General features: G+C 43.5%; 1 protein-coding gene across 5 annotated transcripts in view; it reads right to left on the reverse strand.

The window, feature by feature from the left end:
* IRF2 (interferon regulatory factor 2) overlaps window positions 1-25,746 on the reverse strand; it is a 160,479-nt gene that overhangs the window by 21,088 nt on the left and 113,645 nt on the right. For all 5 annotated transcript variants that reach the window (XM_030191506.1, XM_030191502.1, XM_030191503.1 and 2 more), the window contains 4 exons: window positions 17,546-17,645; window positions 16,642-16,818; window positions 10,932-10,978; window positions 3,886-4,006 (listed from right to left, as the gene is read on the reverse strand). In XM_030191506.1, coding sequence (XP_030047366.1) covers window positions 3,886-4,006; window positions 10,932-10,978; window positions 16,642-16,818; window positions 17,546-17,645 — 445 coding nt within the window. The remainder of the gene's footprint in view (window positions 1-3,885; window positions 4,007-10,931; window positions 10,979-16,641; window positions 16,819-17,545; window positions 17,646-25,746) is intronic.

The following is a 25,746-nucleotide window of genomic DNA, read 5'->3' on the forward strand; positions in this document are numbered from 1 at the left end:
TTGGAGAGCGGTCCACTTTAGGATGCAGAAATGGTTGGGAGGTACAATCCCATGGGCTCCTGAGGTGTTTCTGTTCTCTGCTCGGATTGCAGGCTTAACAGCATGTAAACAGACCCTGGCGAAACATGTAGTGGGAACGGCAAGGGTGGTCGTAGCCTCACACTGGCGAAGGGAGGGGGTTCCCCCAATAACAAAATGGCTTCGCAAACTGAGGTATGTAAGTGAAATGGAGAGATTGATGGCTGAGCACAAAAATCAGATGGGAAAATGGAAATTAGTTTGGAACAATGTCCCCTCTGAAGACCTATCAGTATAGCATGTTGAGTATCCGAGTGTAATATGATTGTTAATGGTCAGCTGTGTCCTTTTGGAGGGAGGGTGGGTAGTGGGGGGTATTGTTAGATCGGGGGGGAAGGGGGGGGGGAAATGGAATAAACGACAAAATTTGAAGTTACGTGATGTTAATATTTGAATGATGAAACTGTTACTCACCACAGTGAAGAAACTATTACTAGATTCTTTGTACTTACAATAGAATAGTACTTATTTGATGTTTGTGCAATATATGTTATGTTATGTTATGTTATGTTTCATTGAACAATAAAGACTTCTTTCAAATAAAAAAAAAAGATAACTAGAACATTTTGAAAATTTACCCCTAACTAAGGAAGAATGTAGAACCAGCATTACAATCCTGACCTGCATGCAAGTCCTAGGTACACTCAATTTCCCCCCAGCCTGGCCTCACCATTTTTTAAATGAACCTCTAGGCCAGGCAGAACATTCCCTAACACCCTCACTGCCATTTATGAGAGAGAGGTCTAAACTTCAAGTGCTACATGCATCATTCATAGCTGACAGTGTCATGCTTTTCCTAATTAATTCCCTCTCTCCTCCTCCTCTTCCTATTACCCAGTCAGTGATCATTGTGACGGTAAGAAGCCACAGACCATTTGGAGGTATCAAGGAGGTTTAATTGACAGGAGATGGCATCTCGTGACAAGGCTGAAGCCATAGCCGCCATCTTGATACACTCAAACCAGAGCAAACTATTGGTCCACGCCAAGCCACACATAGGCAGTCCTTATTTCTAATAAGTGTTTGCTAGTGTTCTAGGTGGCTCAATATGGTGGCAAAATGGCTTCAGGCCAGATAATGGGCCAAGCACGCTTTCGCCGTCTCCTGTCAATTAGACCTACTTGGGAGACATCAACTCTAAGAGAAACCATTTAAATGCTCCCAAATGGGAAATTTCACATTCCACAGCATGCAACCACACATGTAACTGTCAGTGCCAATCTACTATTCTGTACAGTGAATGGAAAGACAGAAGTGTCTCAAATTCCAAGAAATGCAAAGATAAAAAAATATGGCAAAAAGATAGAGAGATATTTCCAGTTGTGCTGATTAAAAAGAATTTCCAATGCTGTTGCGAATGTCTGGTGAATGCATGGAAGTCTGAGGGAAAGGATGAGTAGGGGGGGGGAGTGAAGGGGGGGGGGGGAACTGGAGTTAAGTACGGTCCAGATAGTTTTGCAGAATATTAGAGGATTAAATTTCCTCCCCAAAATGCAGCATTCTATTTAGGCAGGCTCTCTTTGTACAAGAGAAACATCTAAGAGAATGCCATTTGTGCTTGCTCTCCCTCTGATGGCTCTGGCTGTGAATGGAGGAAAGTGGGCTTGCGATTTTATTTCATAAATTCCTTCAATTGGAAATTACTTACATACTCAAATATAAACCTATTCGCATATAAACTGAGGTAGAAGGCTCCAAAAATTTGGAATGCTCTGCAAGCTTCTATTATTACTTTTTCTTCTTATCTAATTTTTCGTAAATCTCTAAAGGCAGTCCTTTTTAGGAAATATGTATGAATATGAGGGTGATTCATTAATGTCATGATTTAGTATTTGTAAATTCCCAGTTATATGGTTTCTTTGATACTGTAATCTAACTATTTTTGGTGTGAGTGGAATAGAAATTTCCGGTAAAGTAATGCAACAGCAGTTTCCCCTCCAAGAAAAGGGGAAAACTCAACTCAAATATATACCGGGGGGGGGGGGGGGGGGGGTTATAGTTAAGCATAAGGTAACTTCCTCCCACCCCAATGATGGGCATTTCTTACTGCACACTCCCTCCATTTCCTGCTCCACTCTGTCCCCACCCCCCCCCCCCCCCCCCCGCAGTAACTGGATTTTATTTACAGGTCCTACCTCCTTCAGCTGCCACTTCTGTCCTCCCCCTCGATGACTGGTGCTTTTGTCCCCCCCCCCCCCCCCCCCCTCTTCCCGGCAATGAGCTTACTGTGCTGGTGCTCACTTGAAGCTGACGCCAAAACTCTGTGCTGGGCCAGTGCAGGGTCTTGAGCATCTGGGGGTGCTCAAGGCCTGCCGGCAACTTGGGAGAGGGCAGGAGCTGGCAGGTCTTGAGCACCCCCAGATGCTCAAGGACTTAAACTAGTAGAGCACTGGCATCAACTTCAGTGAGCAGCAGAATGGTAAGTGCAATGCTAGTCGGGGTGTGTGAAGGACAGTAATGCCAGTCATCGGGGGGGGGGGGGGGGGGAGAGGAGTGTAGGACAGCAGTGCCGGTTTTGGGGGGGGGAGTGTAGGACAGTAGCACTGGTCATCGGGTGGGGAGGGGAGGACAATAGCACTGATAATCGGATGGGAAAAGCGCCAATTATCGGGTGGGGACTCGAATACAAACCAAGATCCCCATTTTTGGGCCATTTTTTTTGGCCCAAAAATCTTGGTTTATATTAGAGTATATACAGTATGAATATGAGCAGGGACCACCAGGGGATCAGGGTGTTTGTCAATGTGTTCCATAGAAGAGAGCACTATACATGTGCAAATGTGTATGTTCCCAACTTGGATCAGATATCTTTCCTGAATCCTTTAAAGATTAATTTAGCTGCATTTGCCAAGGGCATAATAATATTGGGAAAGGATTTCAACATGTACACTGACCCTGTGAAGAACGCTTTGGCTTGGAGTGGGGGCAGAGATACCTATTAGGCTAAAGGTTCAGGGCTGCAATAAGGGATCTGGGGTTGTTAGTGGAGACAGCAGACCTCCTTTGAGAAGTAAATTTTCTTCTTGACATCTCTTAGTACCTATACTAGGATAGGCTACATTTTTATTGATATAAAGCCACGAAGGGCTATACATCAGACTGTTATTGGTCATGGTCACATTATGTGTACAGATCTCACCCCCTCCTGAGTGGAGTTGGGATACACATGGCAGTGACAGTTAACAACAGGCTGCTAAAAAATGTAATCTATGTGACGCTCTAAAGGTGGCCAAACAGGTAGAAAAGGTGAAAGTGAAAGCAAGAAGGATACTTGGAAAGGGTGGTGAATTCGTGGAGCTGCCTCCTGGTGGAAATGAAAACAGTATCCGAATTCAAGAGAGCTTAGGAAAAGTACACAGGGAGTGATAGGGAGAGTAGATGGCATGGGTGGACAGAATGGATAGGCCATATGGTCTTTATCTGTCTACATTTTTCTCTGATTCCCTATTTATAATTAATTTCAAATAGTATTTTACTGTAATTTCCTATTTAAAAGTATTTTTCTTTGATTGTATGTAGAAAACAGAATTTAAAAAGTGAGCCAAATCCAAAATCCTTTCCCCTTTAATTTATTTGTTAATTTAGATTTTAAGTATTGTTCTATATTGAATATACAATTGTACACTGCCCAGAAGTGTAATGATGGGCGGATATAAATCTAATAAATGAAATATATGTGCACAACAGCCTTTTTCTACATTTAAAACATGTTTTACACATGGCACTATGCTTTATAAAAATACTCCCCTAATATTGAAACATGCATACCGTCCTATTTATGGAAATATGAGAGATGACATGACTTACCCAATATGTTCACAGTGCTGTAAATATCTCCATTTAGAGTTGGGCATGAGACACCGCAGTCAGAAGAAGTAAACAAACTTATTCCATTAGTCCTCTGTAAAGAAGAGTCTGCTGGTTCTCGCTATAATAAGAACAAAACTCATGTGAGATGATCCACTGGCCTCTATCTTGGTGCAATTATTTTATACCCATTTGTATTGTTACAGCATACTACAGCCATTCTCTCTCTCTCTACTCCCCTGTGCCCAGGCAGCAAGCCGTGAAAGACTTATGGGACCTGCCACAAGCATGATGGTTTCTATGGTAGATCCTAAGTGGGGTGAGTTTGCCAACACAACCTCTAGCCATCTCAAGGCAATGAATGGTTAAGTAGCTTGCCAAAGCCACAAGGAGCCACCATGAGATTTGAACCTGGTTCCCAGTCAGCTGCTCTAACCATTAGGCTTCTCCTCCACCCTGAGCCATCCTGCCCTGGGTTTAATCCTTGGAGATCTATTTAGTTAATTGAATTTCCTTGCCTTATCATTTTAGGAACCCCATAGTGAGCTATAAATAATACAACACTTAAGTCAAATCCGTCTGAGCAATAATTATATATACTAATCACATGCAAATATATCTGTCCCAGAAAAAGTACCACGTCACCAAGTCAGATCAATTCCATCCTCAAGAATAATTTAACCAATCTCTTAATCAATTTAATAAGTTCATAAAAACACTGCGAGCTGTTTAAAAGCATGGACAAATGAACCAAGGCTTTAATAGCTTCTGGAAAGGGAAACAGATTGATCCCTGGTGATTATCAAGTGCAGGGGTAGGCAACTCCGGTCCTCGAGAGCCACAGGCAGGTCAGGTTTTCAGGGTATCCACAATGAATATGCAGGAGATAGATTTGCAAGCAATGCCTCCATGGTATGCAAATCTATCTCCTGCATATTCATTGTGGATATCCTGAAAACCTGACCTGCCTGCGGCTCTCGAGGACCGGAGTTGCCTACCCCTGATCTAGTGGAACCACATTTTACAGTGTGGGGCTGGTGCGGGAACACAGACAGAGATTGCAGTAAATCTGGCCAAAGTATATGAAAGAACAAACGGAGAGGGTTCAAAGCACAAAAGACAGTCCAGAGCACAGAAGAAAGTACCAAGAGCCTTAAAAAAATCAGACAAGTCCTTTTATTCCACAGCACAGATCAGCCTCATACATCAAAGACTCGTAAATCAATGACCCGACACGGGCCATGTTTTGGCGCACTGCACCTGTGCCAGGAGTCATTTGATATCAAAACTCCAATATGAATATGCCCAACATCCAAATTAGTGCCAAGAAGTAGGACCATGTCCCAATCCTACTCAGAATATCCCAGCGTGGCGTTACTTGGGACTTTCTTCTGCGCAAAGTATATGAAAGACCAGATAGCAATTCTGGTGGGGGTGTGCAATTTATTTATTATTTGCCACATTTGATATACCACCATTTTCAAATAGCTTCATGGTGGTGTGCATACCAGGACAACACGGAAACTGTAACAACTTAGTAAAAGAGGAACAAGTAATCAGGGGGAAGTATATGCATAGTACAACAAATCAAAAACCAAAGGCAAATCAGAAAAACAATTAAACAGATAAGAGAAACAGGAAAAACAGATTAAAAGGAAAATAAGTTAGAGCAGTGTTTCCCAAGTCCAGTCCTGGAGTACCCCTTGCCAGTCAGGTTTTTCAGGACATCCATAATGAATATGCATGAACTTGATTTGCATACATTGCCTCCATTATATGCAAATCTCATCATGCATATTCATTGTGGATATCCTGAAAACCTGAGTGACAAGGTGTACTCTCTGACCACACTTGGGAAACACTGGCTTAGAGGAACAGAAAGAGAAGAAAGAAAGAATGGTAACAAGAGGCAAAATGAGATTGTGAGCCCTCTAGTGACAGAGAAAGTACTTGCATTTAATGTGTACAGCGCTGCGTAAGACTAGTAGCACTATAGAAATGATTTAGTAGTAGTAACAAAACCAAATCTTCAGGGAGAGCTGAAGACTTCTCCTTCAGTAACGCCTTTATATAGTAGAGGCCTAACTGAGTGAAGTATTTATAATGTCATAGGTAGTATTTTAAAAGTTGTTTGCTGTTATATCAACAGCTACTGCAGCTCTTCACGAATCAAAATGACATGGTCACTAGCCGTATTCTGGAAGGGCCTGAAGAAATCTAGATCCTTTGCAGTAGCTCTTGATATAGGCCCTCATTTTACAAGCCCACTTGGGTTTAATACATGTATAAACCAGCACTTAAACATTTATATTACATAAACATCTAAGTCCCCATTCTACAAAGCCTGGGATATGCACATATTAGACCCAATTGCAAGCAAATGGAAGGGGGCGTGGCCTGGGCATGTTTAGGGAAGGATAAATGTGTGGCTAGTTAATAGACATTCACCCCCAGATTCTATATATGGCAGCTAAAAACGCGCAAATTTGGCAGTGCAGCCAAATTGTGTGCACAACTTAATTGGTTAACAAGCCAATCGGCGCCAATAATTGGCCACTAACAAGCAATTATTGCCACTATTTAGAATTTACATGCACAATTTCCTAAGTATATTCTGTAAAGTGGCTGCGTAAATTCCAACACACAGAATTCAAAAGGGGGAGTGGCTATGGAAGGGTACTGGGCATTCCTAAAAATTATGCATACTGTTACAGAATATGCCCAATCTATGCCACGTTAGGCGCGGGCATTTACACCAGGTTTCAGTTGGTGTAAATGGTCATGCCTAAATTTTAGTCACGAGAACGGGTGCTATGCGTATTCTATAAACCGTGCCTAACTTTAGGCAAGGTTTACAGAATATCTATTTATTAGGATTTATTTACCTCCTTTTTGAAGGAATTCACGCAAGGCGGTGTACAGTAAGAAGAGATCAAACATGAGCAATAATAATACAAGTATGGCATAGAGGGGCATAATCGAACGGGGCGCCCAAGTTTTCCTGAGGACGTCCTAGTGGGACGTCCCAGCGAAGGGGCGGGGAAACCCAATATTATCAAAACAAGATGGGCGGCCATCTTTCGTTTCGATAGTACGGTCGGGGACACCCAAACCTCAACATTTAGGTCAACCTTAGAGATGGTCGTCCCTGGTTTTCGGCGATAATGGAAACCGAGGACGCCCATCTCAGAAACGACCAAATCCAAGCATTTTGGTCGTGGGAGGAGCCAGCATTCGTAGTGCACTGGTCCCCCTCACATGACAGGACACCAACCGGCACCCTAGGGGGCACTGCAGTGGACTTCATAAATTGCTCCCAGGTGCATAGCTCCCTTACCTTGGGTGCTGAGCCCCCCAAACCCCTCCATAACCCACCACCCACAACTGTACACCACTACCATAGTCCTTATGGGTAAAGGGGGGGCACCTAGATGTGGGTACAGTGGGTTTCTGGTTGGTTTTGAAGGGCTCACGTTTACCACCACAAGTGTAACAGGTAGGGGGGGATGGGCCTGGGTCCGTCTGCCTGAAGTGCACTGCAGTACCCACTAAAACTGCTCCAGGGACCTGCATACTGCTGTCAGGGAGCTGGGTATGACATTTGAGGCTGGCAAAAAATATTTTTAAAGTTTTTTTTTTTTAGGGTGGGAGGGGGTTAGTGACTACTACTACTACTACTACTACTATTTAGCATTTCTATAGCGCTACAAGGCGTACGCAGCGCTGCACAAACATAGAAGAAAGACAGTCCCTGCTCAAAGAGCTTACAATCTAATAGAAAAAAAAATAAAGTAAGCAAATCAAATCAATTAATGTGAAAGGGAAGGAAGAGAGGAGGGTAGGTGGAGGCGAGTGGTTACAAGTGGTTACGAGTCAAAAGCAATGTTAAAGAGGTGGGCTTTCAGTCTAGATTTAAAGGTGGCCAAGGATGGGGCAAGATGTAGGGGCTCAGGAAGTTTATTCCAGGCGTAGGGTGCAGCGAGACAGAAGGCGCGAAGTCTGGAGTTGGCAGTAGTGGAGAAGGGAACAGATAAGAAGGATTTATCCATGGAGCGGAGTGCACAGGAAGGGGTGTAGGGAAGGACGAGTGTGGAGAGATACTGGGGAGCAGCAGAGTGAGTACATTTATAGGTTAGTAGAAGAAGTTTGAACAGGATGCGAAAACGGATAGGGAGCCAGTGAAGGGTCTTGAGGAGAGGGGTAGTATGAGTAAAGCGACCCTGGCGGAAGACGAGACGGGCAGCAGAGTTTTGAACCGACTGGAGAGGGGAGAGGTGTCTAAGTGGGAGGCCAGCAAGAAGCAGATTGCAGTAGTCTAAACAAGAGGTGACAAGGGTGTGGATAAGGGTTTTGGTAGAGTGCTCGGAAAGAAAGGGGCGAATTTTACGGATGTTGTAAAGAAAGAAACGGCAGGTCTTGGCAATCTGCTGGATATGAGCAGAGAAGGAGAGAGAAGAGTCAAAGATGACCCCAAGGTTTCGAGCTGAGGAGACAGGGAGAATGAGAGAGTCATCAACAGAAATAGAAAACGGGGGGAGCGGGGAGGTGGGTTTGGGGGGGAAAATGAGAAGCTCGGTTTTGGTCATATTTAATTTCAGTGACCACTGGGGGAGTAAGGGGAGGTCATCCCCGATTCCCTCTGGTGGTCATCTGGTCAGTTCGGGCACCTTTTTGAGGCTTGGTCGCAAGAAAAAATGGACCAAGGAAAGTCGGCCAAGTGCTTGTCAGGTACACCCTTCTTTTTTCCATTATCGGCTGAGGACGCCCATGTCTTAAGCATATCTCAGTGCCTACCTGCCTCCATCCGTCCGAGTTCCACGCCCCCTACCTGCCACCCTCCCTCTCCTTCGAGTTCCAGGCACCCGTCCCCTTCAAGTTCCAGGACGCACCCCTCCCCTTCGAGTTCCAGGACCTGCCCCTCCCCCCTCCTCCTCCCCCTCCTCCTTCTAGAGAGAGAGAGAGGGAGGGAGGCGCTGGGCAGCAGAAATCGGAGGAGGGGGGGCGTGGAACTCGGACGGGAGTGGGGCTGTTGGACTGGAGTGGGCCCGTGGAACTTGGACGGACGGGAGTGGAAGGAGGGGATCATGGAACTCGGGGGGGGGGGGGGCATTGTTTACTCAACTCCGGTGACTGCTGCTGGGTTCCCTTCCCTTTCACTTCCCATTGGTCCGCCCTGTGACGTCATCCCCAGGGCGAACCAATGGGAACTGTGTTATGAACCCACGCATCCAGATTGAGGTGCAAATTATTATATAGGATACCCCGAAAACCAAATTAGTTAAGGGGTACTCCAGTATTGGTTAAGAAACACTGGCTTAGGAAAAGGGACACTGAGAATGCTATATTTTCAATGATACTTCAAACCAAAGTCCCATACATTCAACATGCTATGGTACCTTTTACAGGCTCAGAGATATTAGCAGTGCTATAAACTAACTAGTTTCTAACAGTTAATTGCTCTGGGTTACCTTCTGCCTTTTGACGACAGACGCACGCCCTCAACAATTAAATTAATTATATTTTTTCACATTTTTGAAAGCTGTTAAAGCAAATTAATTTACAAGCTAGTTTTGTTAGGTTCTAGTGAAAACCCTGTGTAGAAAATTCCCACAGGCAACTTTTTGAAAAGTAATGAACTTGTATCTTAGATAAAATCCAACTGGTGGCAATGAGCTTCATTTTTAACTGTATCAAAATTTAACAAGCACATATTTTACAAATGTAACTTTTACAAAATTTGGTTGCACTCTTCAAGCCCGGATGACATCAGTGGCACAGTTTACACAATGTCTTTAACCATCACCCCCTCCCCCAACCTATAGAAAAAACCCAGGGCTCCTTTTACTAAGCGGCAGTAAGCCCAACGCGGGCTTACTGCTCGCTATACAGGAAGTACTGCCGAGCTACCGCAGCAGCCCGGCAGTACTTCCCACACCTAGAATGCTGTCATTTCCGGAACTACAAAAATTAATTTATTTTTGTAGAGCCGGAGTGTACCTGGCAGTAATCAGGCAGTGCCGGGTTAACATGGAAGCCCTTACCGCCACCTCAATGGGTGGCAGTAAGTGCTCCCCCCCCCCCCGAAATGGCCGCACAAGTACTTTACTTGCCGCCCGGCCATTTCCTGTCAGAAAGCGATACTTCCCTTTTACCAGCTGTGGTAAAAGGGGGCCTCAGCACACCTGTAAAACACGCGCCGACGCCAGCACCCTTTTGCCACAGCTTGGTAAAAGGGGCACCCAGTTAGGTAAGAAAACAAAACTGGTCTTTTTCCTTATCAAATCAATTACGAAGTGATCCAGATAAAACTCCATATTCACATGCACAGCTAAAAACTGTTTAGGAATCTCTGTAAAACTATATAAACACCATATGTAAGAACAAGAATCATATCTCAGCAAAATAACATATAAAAAGGATACAGCACAAAGCTCCTTAAGACCATTTAATCAAAGTACATGATCAAAGTATGTGACCAAAATGGTGTATGACCAGGGGCGTAGCCAGACTTTGGTGGGAGGGGGGCCAGAGCCCGAGGTGAGGGGGCACATTTTAGCCCCCCAGCGCCACGGACCCCCACTCGCCGCAGACCCCCACCACCTTTGACTCCCCCCAGCGCCCCTCCCCTTCTGACCCCCCTTTTCCACCACCACTAACCCTCCCCCGAGTCCCCCGCCAGCACATGTACCCGATGGCGGCAGTGGGGGAGGGTTAGTGGCGCCGGTAAGGGGGGGGTCGAAAGGGTCGGTGGGGGCCAGGGCCAAATCTGGGGGGGCACAGGCCCCCGTGGTCCCACGTAGCTACGCCCATGGGTGACACAGTAGGCTATGATGATACCTCTCAACTGAAGGGCACAAAATTGAGGCATAGATTTAACTTAACAGATAGAGCAATTTGACAAAATAAACATAAAAGGGAAAATATACACAAACTTTCCCTTATGATACAGGACTATGTTACGTGCATAAAAGCTGCAAGGTCAGATGATCTATGTAATTATAAAACTATCCCCATAGGCTGTGATGTTTTTAGTTTTAAGGCATTACCTTGATAGGTTTAAACTTTTCTTCTTTTTCCATCTTTGTTTTCTTTCCTGTAGCAAAAGAAAGAAGTTGTTATAAATAAATAAGTTGTTTATGGGGGGTAGGGGGAGGCAGTGGCGTAGGAAGGGGGGGGGCAGGAGGGGCGGTCCGCCCCGGGTGCACGCGCTCGGGGGGGGGGGGGTGCCGGCCCCGCTGCTTCTCTGCTCCCTCTGCCCCGGAACAGGTTACTTCCTGTTCCGGGGCAGAGAGAGCAGGGAACCAGCGGGCCGACGCAGCTCCGAGTGACATGCACTCGGGGCGGATCGGTCCTCCCGCAGGTAAGAATGCGGTCGGGGGGGGGGGGGGGTGCACCACAGGGGGGGGGGGGGGGGTCACGCCGTGCTGCACCCGGGGGGGGGGGTGCGCAGTGGCGCCCCGCCCCGGGTGCCATTAGCCCTCGCTACGGCACTGGGGGGAGGTGGTCTTGGTTTTCTTCCTGCTCTTTTGGGCCTACAGTTAGTCGGCACCATAAGGTTTCATTTACAACTATCCTCCTCTCGACATACCTCTATCAGTACCTCCCTGGCCCTTGGCCAAGTGCCATGCATCAGACTCTTTTCAGAATCTTGTAATCATGCAGCCAAAATCTAACCTCCAAAGTCACTAATGGGCTGCTCCAGTAGCCCTCTTCCCCCCTTCCCAAGGGCTTGAATATAGTACAGCAGGGATCAAGATCTTGTAAGACCTTCAAGTAAACCTTCTGCACAAAATCTACAGTTTGCCTTTATCCACTCCTAGACAAAGGGGCCCTTTTACTAAGCCACGTGTCTACGCGCACCAAAATGGAGTTACCGCATGGCTCTTCTGGTAATTTCATATATCGGGCGCGTGCCAAGTGGCACTTGACACACGTAGGTCATTACTATCCGGTTACCACGTGAGTCTTTACAACTAGGTCAATGGCTGGCGGTAAGGTCTCAGACCCAAAATGGACGCACAGTAATTTTGATTTTGCCGCACATCCATTTTCGGCAAAAGTTTTAAAAGGCCTTTTTTTTACAGGCGCGCTGAAAAATGGATCAGCGCGCGCCCAAAACCCATGCCTACGCTACCGCAAGTCATTTTTCAGTGCACCTTAGTAAAAGCACTCCAAACTGCAGCTGGCATGCTATGCTGTGTGTGTGTGTGTGTGTGCTTTCCTATCATTATACTGTAGTTCTTTCTTGGTTTTGTAATTGTACACTGCTGTGAATTTATATAAAACCAAGCGGTATAGCAAATTTTAATAAACGGTAAACTATATGTTATATAGCCTAAGAGCCGGTAGTTCCAATCTTCCTTTGTCCCTGGTCATTAACCAGCCTAAACTAATATAAGGTCTCTTCCTGCTCCAATGAGACTTGATTAGGGCCAATTTCATCTGCCCCAGCTACCTCCTTTTTAGCTGGCAGGGTACCAGCTACAGCTTATTCATCACCTTTTAGTAATAAATTTCAAATAAAGGCAGATACCCAAATAAAAACAGGAGCAGGTCCTTCCATACTTCTATCCGAGAGATCACCTGATCACTCACCTCCAGAATATTTACTCAATAAAAATTAGATAATTCCTTCAGTATCCAGACCCCCAGATAATTCAAATTGTGCAGCCTCCAATATCACTGGAACACTCACTTCCTATCCCTGATATGTCCTGTCTGTCCTAACCCTTATCCCTTACTTGTCCTGTCTGTCTGTCATAATTAGATTGTAAGCTCTATCGAGCAGGGACTGCCTCTCCATGCTCAAGTGTGAAGCGCTGCGTACGTCCGGTAGCGCTATAGAAATGATAAGTAGTAGTAGTAGTTCCCTGAAACAAATGCAATGTTAACTCTGTTTTTCCACTTGGATGTTTTTAACCTTCGGAGCTTGCTTCAATTTCATCACCAGAAGTTCCAGCATGAGTATAAACAGTAGCGGTGATAGCTGAGTGCCACCCTCAATATCTGACTGCAGTCATTTCTCCACTCATCAACAGTGTACTGCGGTTTTATCCATGCCAACATTTCTCTTTGAATCCCCCACTATTTTTAACACCCAAAACATGCACTGCCACCCAGCACTGTCAGAGGCCTTTTCACCATCCAAGCTTAAAACTATGCCTGCCTTTGTCAATAGGGCTGTTATCAACTTTCTAACATTACGCATCCTACTTCTCCTCATCACAAAACCCATTTGATCCCCCTCCCCAACCTTCTGCAGGACTACAGTACTTAACCTAGCCTCTAGAATAAGCGTGAGGATTTTTACGTCTGTGTTTATAAACAATATGGACCTATAAGCCCCCACCTTGTGAATATCCCCATCCTTTTTATGCATACCACAATCAAATACCACCCTTTCACTACTACTACTACTACTACTACTTAACATTTCTAGAGCGCTACTAGGGTTACGCAGCGCTGTACAAATTAACAATTAAGGACGGTCCCTGCTCGGAAGAGCTTACAATCTAATGGACGAAATGTCAAGTTGGGGTAGTCTAGATTTCCTGAGTAGAGTTGTAGTGATTAGGAGCCGAAGGCGACATTGAAGAGGTGGGCTTTGAGCATTGATTTGAAGATGGGTAGAACATTTTAATTGATAGTGAAGGGAATCAGCAAAGATGGATCATATAGATAGGTAAGAGAGTCAGAAGAGTTAGAAAGTAAAGTACCTAACCTAAAGAAAGTTGCACATGCCAGTAAAATTCAGAGGCTGCCAGAAGGGATTCCAGCAAAGAGCTGCAAATGCCTGTATTCAGCCAGCCTTACAATTCTGAATCTGCAACGCACTGTAGGATAACCACGTTACCAACCATTACAGTAAACCTAGTGGTTTGTGAACTGTTTTTGCCACAGTAGAGCTGATGATTTATTTATAGCCACTCCACCAATCTGAGAAGTACAGGATCTTGGAGGTTTATAGTATAAATACAGAGATAAACCAGAGAGGATTAAACATATATTATATACTCATAGTGCCCTCCTGGGTGGATCTTGCAGGTGCTGTGCAGATACCGCAGTGTTTGGAACATCGATGTCAAGTTACGACCTGGGTTTCTTGGTGGCATCATAAAGGAGTCTGGTAAGTTACAGCCAAGTAACTCAAGCGTGATAAGTAGTGGTGGGTAGACATAATTACTGAAAAATACCGTTTCTCTCGTATGTTCATAGTACACAGCTTTCACAGATCCATTTTGCTTCATGCCATAAATCAGTTATTAAGAAGAAGTAAGTCAAGCGTGACTGAACATATTTCATAAGGGCTACACTACCCTCCATCCCAACATCCTATGAAATTCAGATTCCAACCCATCTAACCCTGCTGCCTTCCCTGCTTGCATTCCCCTTTACGGCCTCAAAGATTTCCAGATCAGCTATCAGCACATTTAACTACACTCCTGTTCCGCCTTCAATCTTAGCCAGCTGAACCCCACAAAAAATTGCTCCCTTTCCATTTCATTCCCCTCTTTCCTTCAATAGAACTCTTGAAAGACCCAACTTTGGACACCAGGACTTACGTCTATAATTCCTGGCGCCCAACTTGGGTGCATATCCTTGGTGTTCTATAACATTGTGTGCAAATTTTCAGAACACCCCTGACCTGGCCATGCCCCTCCCATAGTTACACCCCCTTCTGGGTTGTGCGCTATGGGATTTGGGTGCTCAATGTTATAAAATAGCGCGCAGCCAGATGCACGCGCAAATCCTAATTAGTGTCAATAATTGATTGCTAGCACCCAATTATCATTAATTGGCTTGTTAACCTTAAGTTGCACGCACACATTTTGGCACACAAATCTGGGCAACCTTTATAGAATCCAGGGATTAACGTCCCAGACGTACTTGTGGGGGGTAATTTTATAACAGGGTGCCTACAGCTCCAAACAGGCACCTATTTTAGGCCTATTGTAAAGCCTATGGTGCCCTATTATTAAGCCGCGACAGGGCTAATGCAAATCAACACTACCACCAGGGTAGCATGGGTACCTGGCGGGAATTCCAAAGTTGGCATGTGCTGTTTCCCACGGTAGAAAATAATTGTCTATTTTGTACTGGGGGGGGCGGGGGGGGGGGAGAGAGGGGACGTTCCCAACAGTAATCAGAAACGCAGCCACATTGCTATGCACTGCCTGATTACCGCATGAGTAGCGCTTAAGCCCTGACCACCAAGTAAATAGGTAGCAATAAGGGCTTAGGCAGTAAATAGCCACACGTTATTTTTAATATTAGTGCTCATGCATGGCCATTTCCTGGCCTATTTAAAAAAGGCCTTTTTAGTGGTAGCTGTCCGGTATATTTAGTAGTCTGGGAAGTAGATAGGGTTCTTTGGGATGGGGGGGGGAGGTTGGAGGGGGGAAGAGGGGGGGTCTAGGAATAAGGGAACGGGGTGGTGTAATAAGGGGGGGGATCTTAAATCTTAAGGAGAACGTTTATTACTCTGTGTTGCATTGTTTCTTATCAGGCTTATTTAAGCTAAATCATATAGAGTTTGGTGAACGGCAAATTGTTTGGTTCCCCGGGAGAAGGTTGAAACATAAACATAATGGAACGTTAGGGCTAGTTTGGGGAAGGCTATCAGAGTACAGTCCTCCCTCCTTTTTCTAATTTATTTGCTATATTGAGGTCCTAGTGGCTGTTTTATCCTTAATGTTTTCCTTGGGAACAAGATTGTTTCTATTCTTTGGAGGGTGGAAAGGGGGAGGGTGGGGGGGATATGCACTGAAAAAGCTGAACAACTTACAAATGATGTCTGGATTGTTATTTTATTGTTGTTCAATAAGAAGTGTTTAAACTAAAAAAAGGCCTTTTTAGCTGCCGCGGTAAAAAATGGCCCAGTGAGTGCTAATTTCACGTGTCTAAACTAGTGCAGGCTACTTTTTACCAGAGCTTAGCAAAAGGGCCCCTATGTGCTTTACAAATAGACACTCAGAATTAATGCACTAATTCTCATACGCAATGGACCCCCTGAATGTGTACCCACATACGTCGCAACTCCTCCCCTGTGCATGCTAAAGAGCAGATGTATAGGTTTATTTGATGGATCAGTATTTAGCTTACACTTTTCAAGCAATAGCTCAAGGCAAGGTACATTTAGCTGAATGTTTGTTTTATATATTTATTAGAATTTTTTAACCCCCTTTATGAAGAGATCCACCCAGAGGGCTCGCAATTCCAATATAATCTCAAAAATGAAAACAACGAAGCCAACACTACTTTCACAAATAATATCCATTCCCCTCATACTAACTGTAAACCAAGTCTATGCTTTTACTGATCTGTATTAAGAAATACATATCAACTAAATTGAAATTCTGTAACCATCCTTCTTGTAATATGTAAGCCACATTGAACCTACCAATGGGTGGGAAAATGTGGGATACAAATGGAATAAATAAAGAAATAATCTCCCCAAATAACTCCAAATGAAAACCTATGAGCAGTGCATGTATAAGTACGTTCAACCTTGCTCAAGTGCATGTGACCACGCAATTTTAACAGCCCTTTTTCATGTGTATAACAGAGAAAATACTTTATAAATTTCTCCCCACGGTATCATTGATGTAGTGAAACAGTACATCATAAGAAATATATGCCTGTTGCCTCTGTGGGTAAATTCGTATTTCAGTGAGGGTCACTAATTATTCATCACCGCCTGCTCTCACCACAGACTGTTATTTAGGAACAGTTATGACAGAGCTGTTGGATATTTACCTTTTCTAAAAGGTCTTTCCGACAGGGGCAGCATTCTGTATACCCTGAATGCATTGTTTCCTTTCTTTATGCTTTTGTCTTTCACTTCTTCAATATCTGGCAGGGAATTCATAGCACACCGAAAATTGGCTTTCCATGTCTTGGGATCTGGTTTATCAACCCCCGGCTGAAATTTTCCTAGTGAGGAGAACATTGTAAGGTCAGTACGAAGTGAAATGGCTACTGTATAAAAGTTAAACACAGAACTGACTGTTTATTTGAAATCATTTTTTATTAAAAGGAACATACTACACGGTCATGGCCTACAAAACACCAATCCAAAGGAACTAAAGTAACATGATCTAAAAACAATATGTAAGTGCACTTTTGAAAATCCAAGTATAACTTTAAAACGACCAGTTCTGTGTTTAAAAATTATTATCTGATCATCTGATACAACAATTTTTGACACAGATCTTTCTGATATAATATTGAATTTATGAAGGTAGTAAGGAGTTTTTTTTAATAGCAATGAATGAACAGAGTGGTCAGGAGATTGTCTATTGCTGGAATGTTCCAAGATATTTTTTCTCCTTGATAAAGTCCTAGCTATTTGTATTACTGAGGGGTCATTCCTGTTGTTTTGGTAGATAAAACTTTTATACTGTGAAAAATTATCTATTTGCCCATTGGCACTTGGATGTATAATTTATACACTCAGTGGTCGAATTCTGCCACCGAGTATTTGAACAAAATGGCCAAATTTATCCACAGAATCACTACAGGTTTTAAATAAAAATAAAACATTTATGTGATTGCTCCACTGCTACCAACCACATAATTGCTTTTGAATATAGACCAATATATGTCTGATTATAAAAACAGCACTAGAAGCTCTACCCAGAATAATAAAGAATGTTAATACCTGTATGAATTGCCCAGTTCTTAAATAAAGGAGCATCTTTTTCAACGTCCCACCCATGGCGAGCAGCATGCATCCACGGAATCTGAAAAATCTTCTGCTCCTTAAAACAAACAACCAGCATCATCAGGATCACAGTAACAATAAAGAGTGAAAGGTCTATTCCTGCATAGTCTGATTTTTGTCATTTCTGTACGACTGTACCCCCACCCTGAGCTCAAACTCAATTTCTGTACAGCTCCAGTAGCTGGATCAATCAGGGAGAAAACTGGATTCTTTACAGGTATGTTTTACTGGACCACAGGAGGCCTCTTCCTCAGATATAAAGGAAGAGTCGAGGAAGGAAGTGCATATTAAATCCTAGAACAATTAAATTTTTGCTGTCAAGTCTAAAGAAGAGGGGTACTGAAAGCTTATCTACTACAAAAAGGTGTGACTACCTATAGAGGGTTAATACCTACAATATAATTTTCCTCTCAGTCAGTCTCTCTTTAATCTGGGCTTTCTCTTCTTTACTGGCCATGTGCAAGAGCCAAGGTGGCAGCATTTACAGCTATCACTCCTTCAATATAATAACAATCATTCCATATACCTTCCTTCAGCCACCACCACCACTTCCCCTCCAACCAAGCCCAGCTAATCAATGTTATGGCCTCAACGTTCATATGCTTCAAATTCATCTGGCCCTCTGAGGTAGAACCACGACAGTCACCACAGCTCTCACGCTACTATCGTAAGAAGACTTGTCAGCCTTATGTAGTTCAAACATGGAACTGTAAGGGCATGACAGAGAAAACACTTCATATCCATCCCGCTTCACTCCAGTTTCATATCTGAACTACGTAGTGATTGCAAGTCTTATACATCAAAGCTATAGTTCCTCTCATGGTTGTACTTCAGGACTGATAAAGGATGGGGCTGGGGTCAACAGCGAAGACATGGGATGAAATAGAGGGGAGGAAAAAAGGACTGGGGGATCAAGTAGGGTGGGAAGAGGCCAGGACTGAGCTTGTATGATGTGAAATGGACAGATGAGGAGAGGAGTAGCAAAAATGGGATGTGAAGAGAAAGAGGGACAACATGAAAGGATCTGCGGGAGGGATTCCATCTAATCTATCTGATGCTACTTCAGAAGCATAACACACACTTCTGAAATAGATGGTAAACAAGTATTCTGACAAGTTGCTTGTAAAAAATATATATTTAGTTTGTTTTAATTGTTTAATGTTATAAAGGGAATTTTCAGAGATTATTTGAGAATTTTAACATCTGAGAAATTTTCTACATTTTTTTTGCCAATAATGGGTGTAAGAATAAAAGCAGGAGCCCCACCACCCTTCCAAAAATGTTTTCCTATTTCATTGATCCCCAATTATTCTATTTCAGAGGCCATATCTGGTTTCTAACAATATTACCTGTTGATGCATAAACAGAAAGCAATCTAATTAAATAGACCGTTAACTTATAGTGTGGGGAAAACTTCAATCTTCAATTCTATACATTTCCCATGTCGGCAGAGGTTTGAGTTGGGGGGAAAACTTCTGCTGTTAATCGCTTTAAGCTAAGTAATATCTTTATATCAAAGTTGACAGTGAAAAAGAAAAAAAACATTAATTCAAGAAGATTAATGCTTAAAGTGAATGAAAAGTTTATTGAAAAAAGTGTTTTAGAAAAAATTGAAAAATTTCTTCACGGGTTGATCAATGAATGATCAATGAAGATGTAAGGAACACCATTTTCAGTTTGGGGCTTGGTTCCCGGATGGTGGAAGCATTTGATAATCTGAAGATCCCTGTTCAACAAAAATAATGCTTGTGTGTCCATGATTAGTAGCTATGTTGTGAGAATATACGATTAATGAATTTATTAGAGTAAACAGCAAGCAAGGCACATGGGGGTGATTGTATAAGGCACCTGAACATGTAGTACATCATTTCACATTTAGCAGGCACTTAAACCGCCTGGAGGTATATGCATATACAAAGTAGGTGCACAGGCACAGAGGGGGCAATTCTCTAACAGTGTCCATACATATAGGGGTTCAGAGAGCAACTGATAGGCCCATCAAACATATAAACGGCGAGTGACCGACTCACTCGCAAATGCGCAGTAGAGACTTCCCTCTCTGTCCCGCCCCTGCGTCAATACGTGATGACGAGGGCGGGACAGAGAGGAAAACTGCGCCACCGAGGTTGATACCGCTCCCCCCGCCCGCCTGAGATCACCGCTACCGTTCCTCCCCCCCACCCGGCCCGGGCCCTCTCTCCGCTACTAACACATCCATTCGCCGGAACGCAGCATGCACATCAGCTGAGCTGCCGTCGGCCTTCCTTCCCTGCCTGTGTCCCGCCCTCGCTGACGTTACGTCACAGGAGGGCGGGACACAGGCAGAGAAGGAAGGGCCGACGGCAGCTCAGCTGATGTGCGTGCTGCATTCCGGCGAATGAATGTGTAAGTTTAGTAGCGGAGAGAAGGCCCAGGCCAGGTGGAGGGATGGCAGCAACTCCAGGGGTGGGGGGGACGGTAGCGGTGGCGACCTCGCAGGGAGGGGGAAGGAAAACCCCAATACCAGCCCGTTTTTACGGGCTCAACGGCTAGTATAATATAAATGAAAGGAGGCACCTATTTTCCTTAGTGCAACCAGGAATATGCGTGTGGATGCACTTAGGCATATGTGTACCTATGTTCCAGTGATACGTACATTAACATACAGAGGGACCCTTTTATAGAACAGCTGGCCGAACGCGGGTGCCGGTGGTAGTTCCCGCCTCGGCGCGTGCCATTTGCTGCACTATGGAAAATATGTAGCTATTTTCCGGCACGATGCTAACCCAGTGGCAATCGGGCAGCGGCGAGGTGGGTGGTGTTAAGTGCTCCCCCCACACAGCTACGTGGTAGGTGAAATCTTACCACATGGCCATGCCATTTTTTGGTCTTTATACCCACTGCAGTAAAAAGGGCCACAGTGCGCAGCAAAAGGGCCATTTTTACCGCAGCCTGGTAAAAGGACCCCAGAATATGCATATTTATCAAATAGCACATAGGCGATGACTGTATATTCTAGTATTCTAAATATTAACATGTACAACTGGCAGGTAAATGCTAGTTCCTACTTTACATGCTAGTTCCTACTTTGGATCCTCAGAAGCTTAGCAGAGATTGGGTGGCAGAGCAAGTGGTGGGAGGCGGGGCTAGTGGTTGGGAGGTGGGGCTAGTGCTGGGCAGACTTCTACGGTCTGTGCCCTGAAAATGACAGATACAAATCAAAGTCAGGTATACTCATAAAGTAGCACATATGAGTTTATCTTGTTGGGCAGACTGGATGGGCCATACAGGTCTTTCTCTGCTGTCATCTGCTATGTTACTATGTTACAGACTTACCCCGATATATGAACAAGGGGTGAGAAAACAGGCAGAATGGGAGTGGGATTAGCACTTCTCCATGAACCTTATAAAGTACACGTACACGCGTGCACAAGCACACAATGGAGTGGAAGAGTGGCCTAGTAGTTAGAGCACCAGTCTTGCAATCCAGAGGTAGCCGGTTCAAATCTCACTGCTGCTCCTTGTGATCTTGGGCAAGTCACTTAACCCTCCATTGCCTCAGGTACAAACTTAGATTGTGAGCCCTCCTGGGAAAGAGAAATATCCAGTGTACCTGAATGTAACTCACCTTGAGCTACTACTGAAAAAGGTGTGAGCAAACTCTAAATAAATAAATTACACTAAGGTCTTACTTTCCCTTGTGTAATCTTCTAAGGCTGCAGAGACACAGGCTGCCTTTGTAAAAAATGGTACAACATATGCACCTGTGCCTTGATAGCTTTGGTATAAAATTAGTGTCAAAGTACCACTGCTCCTTTACAAACACTAGAACAAACTGTCTCAGATTTTTATTATGAGTCACAACTAAGTAATCAATGTTTTGGGAAAACTAAACAGGACATCCTCATGACCCTCCAAGTGTGTGCAGATGGTTAATCACAATGGAAAATATAGCTCCTGATGCTAACAACACGAATGAAATGTAGACCTTGACCAAATTTTCCACGACACTTAACTCAGTTCACATTTAAAAAAAAATAATATATATTTTTAAACCAAAACTATTTCTAACCACAAACAGCTGAGAACCATGGGCCAGGTCTCAATAACAGACTGGCAGACTGGAGAGCACTGGTAGCTGGGATCTTTTGAAATGGTGAGATAAGGACGTACTGCCAGAAAAGTCTCACAGGACGAGGGTGGGGGGTGGTTTAGGTGAGAAACAGGGGGAGCTAGGTGGATAAGAGACAGGGAGAAATGGATGGTAGATAAAAATTCACTGCTTTGTCACCCTCTTAACTACCATCCATCTCTCCCCTCTCTCATCCACCCAGCTCCCCCCATTTCTCACCTAACCCACCCCACCCTCTTCCTGTGAGACTGTCATTGGAATACATCATGAGGATAGTAACTGAAGTTTATTTTTTCCAGATTTTAAATTGTCTTTTTAATTAGATTATCTTGAAGTATCAGAATTAAATGAGCTGTTGATATTTATTAACTTTGTAAGCCACACTGAAATAATATATACTGGAAAATTGTGGGATATAAATGCTGTCATAAGTAAATAAATAAAAATCAAACTAAAATTGTCATACTCAAACGCAAGAATTAGGAAAAGCTTGCATATACAAATGTGTCTAATTAATTTTGCCCTTTAATATTTAGTCACAACAATAAATCATAACACACTGTATCGGGGAGGGATATGAAAACTCTGTTACAACTCTGACTGTACCCCACTATGTTATGCGACACATGCTAAAAACCCGTTATGTTATGTTGTTTATTTCCCCTGCAATAAAAAAAAAGAATAAATCATAACAAAATTATAGGGGTTGATATTCAGCCAGCAGCAATCAGCGTTTTGCTGACTGCTGCCAGCTTTATTCCCAAATATCCAATGCTGGGCCATGTCTAGGCACTGGCACTGAATATCTGAGAACACGCAGCCTGCTAAAACGTGGCTGTTTAAGTGTGATATTCAGCATAAACTGCATAAAGATAGAACTGGGTTTTATGTGGTCCTATCTATGAGGAAAGGCTGAAGCGGCTAGGGCTCTTCAGCATGGAGGAAAGACGGTTGAGGAGATATGATAGATGTCTACAAAATAACGAGTGGAGTGGAATGGGTAGACAAGAATCGCTTGTTTACTCTTTCTAAAAATACTGGGGCTAGGGGGCACCCAATGAAGCTACAAAGTAGTAAATTTAAATGAATCAGAGAAAATTTGTCTTCACTCAATGTGTAATTAAATGCTGGAATTCGTTGCCAGAGAATGTAGTAAAAGCAGTTAGCTTAGCAGGGTTTAAAAAAAGTTTGGATGGCTTCTTAAAGGTAAAGTCCATAGACCATTATTAAAACGGACTTGGGGAAAATCCACTGCTTATTTCTAGGATAAGCAGTATAAAATGTATTGTACTTTTTTGGGATCTTGCCAGGTACTTGTGACCTGGATTGGCCACTGTTGGATACAGGATGCTGGGCTTGATGGACCTTTGGTCTGTCCCAGTATGGCAATACTTATGTACTTAGCCAGTTAAGAGCTGAATATTGGCACTTAATCAGCTAAGTGCCGACTCCATCCCTGGAACACCCATAAAATATCTGGTTTTGGCTTAAGTGCTAACCGGGCATTTCCAGTAGCACTGTCCGGTTAACTGCTACTAAATATGTCTGGTTAGCCCTGGACAAGCAATTTAAACTGCCAGAAGCCATTTCTGGCCGTTTAAATCACTTTGAATATTGACCCCACTGTAAATCTATCTGTTAATTAATTCTCCTTAAGCTTTATTTTTGTTGTTAACCGACTTTAGGGATATGAAAATTTCCATCTAATCTGCAAATGAAAAAATTAAAAAAGTACCTAATTTCCAAAAATGACTACATATAACCCAATGACACAGAATTGGAAATAAAAGCTTTATAGCTAAATTGGACATTCCTGGAATGCTGCCAAATGGGGCTGGATATTGCGTAACAAGTGTAGAGACCTATTTGCTAAGTTATGGCTTATTATATTTGACATACCACCAATAAAATAATATATATCTCCTCAAAAGCACAAAAACAGTACGTACAGACATAAAATAAAAACACAACAAATATATAGAAAGCGTTTTAACAATAACGTGCAGTCAGTGGACGAAAGAAAGTGAAAGTCTGCACTCTGAGACCCTGCACCCATGAGGAAAGACATGACGGGTTAATCAGGTCATCTTGAAAGCCTCCCTAAATAACCAAATCGTCAAAATCGACCTTGAAACAAAGAAGTTTCTAGATGTAAATTGTAAATCCAGACATTGTGTTAGAACTTAGGGGACTTTTATAAAGGCTTGTAGGCGTCTGTTCATGCTTTCCAAAAATACTAGGACTAGGGGGCATGCGATGAAAACTAAACTGTAGTAAATTTAAAACAAATCGGAGAAAAGTTTTCTTCACCCATCGCATAATTAAACTCTGGAATTCGTTGCCGGAGAACGTGGTGAAGGCGGTTAGCTTAGCGGAGTTTAAAAAGGGGTTAGAGGGTTTCCTAAAGGACAAGTCCATAAACCACTACTAAATGGACTTGGGAAAAATCCACAATTTCAGGAATAACATGTATAGAATGTTTGTACGTTTGGGAAGCTTGCCAGGTGCCCTTGGCCTGGATTGGCCGCTGTCGTGGACAGGATGCTGGGCTCGATGGACCCTTTGTCTTTTCCCAGTGTGACATTACTTATGTACATGCAGCCAACGCGCATCAAATTGGCGCCACTGCCTGGCTACCACGTGTCCCGGGCGGTAATTCCATTTTTGGTGCGCGCCCAAAACACGCAGTAGAAAGTATTATAGTGTGCGTTTACATAGAAGTGTGTAGGTGTGTGTGTGTACATAGAGGTGTGTAGGGGTGTGTGTGTGAGTGCGCATGTACATAGAGGTGTGTAGGTGTGTGTGTACTTTATGCAATCTAACTATGCCCCTGTGAATGCCAATGTGTGGACCATGTAAGAGTTGGTGCTATCTTCAGTGTACCTACTTCTTTTTTGCACAAGTGCCCCATACAACTGTATAAGAGCCATTTTCCAGGTCTGAAACATGCTTTACATGCAAAAGATGCTTTATAACACCATCCCATCCTATAACACATGCAGAAAACGCCATTCCAAATAAATAGGGGGGAAGTTATCAACATGAGCTACTGTTCAGGCAGGTTATTTCACCACAATTTCTGCTATTTTAGCACAAGTTCCATTTTATGCAATGAGACCCTGTGCTAAAATGGCACAACTGTAGCTCACAGGGATAACTGCCTCCCTAAACCGTGTTAAAACTGGCCATAAGGTGAAGAAGAGGCCAGGGAGTATTTCTTTTTAATTTTAGGGTGGAATGGACTTAGAGAAAGGGTGAAGCTACTAGGGAAGGAGATATACGTCAGTCAACACCACAAAAAAAAAAACACCTTTCTTTTCCACTTTTTTTTTGTGAAGTTGGTTTCTTTTCCACTTTTTTTTGTGAAGTTGGTTCTTTTCCATTTTTTTTGTGTCGGTTTTTTGTGGAAATTTTGAACCCCATTTGTTTTTGCAGGTATACTTCTGTGCCATAATGAAGGGGTGTTTCAGCTCTGCAGGTAGTCTAACTTGAGGCCAGTTGCCCCCTTCATAAAGTGCAGCCCAGGAGGGTGGGAAATAAGCATCAGTATGCATGTTAAGAGTATCAATGTTCAGTTACAGAAAGTTAACCTCAGCTTCTTAGTTGTAGCCATCTTTGAACAGATAGCGGCATTAACATAGTTTCTGCGAATCCTGCTAAGTCAATGAGATCATTTGCATTTTAGCACGGTAAACCACATTTTTCCTTCAGTCAGGTTACAGTAAAGATTATCCAGCACATCCAGTCTGCCTAGCTATCCTGCCACGTGGCTATGGATACATCACATCTAACAGCCACAGAATGTGACCATTGGCAAGATTTCTCCTTATTCACGACACTATTATTGTTTTTGTCTTCTTTCTTTGACTATTCCACCATCTTGGTTAGAACATCATTCAGGATCTATAAGCAGTTTCCTACAGAACCCACCTTCCATGCCTAACCACAAGACTTCATACTACACTAAACAGCCACACTATGGTGATGGCTGGACAAACATCCTGCCTCCTAGATCCCTTGTGTATCC

This window comes from Microcaecilia unicolor, chromosome 2 (assembly GCF_901765095.1).
Source record: "Microcaecilia unicolor chromosome 2, aMicUni1.1, whole genome shotgun sequence".
Classification (NCBI taxonomy): Eukaryota; Metazoa; Chordata; class Amphibia; order Gymnophiona; family Siphonopidae; genus Microcaecilia; species Microcaecilia unicolor.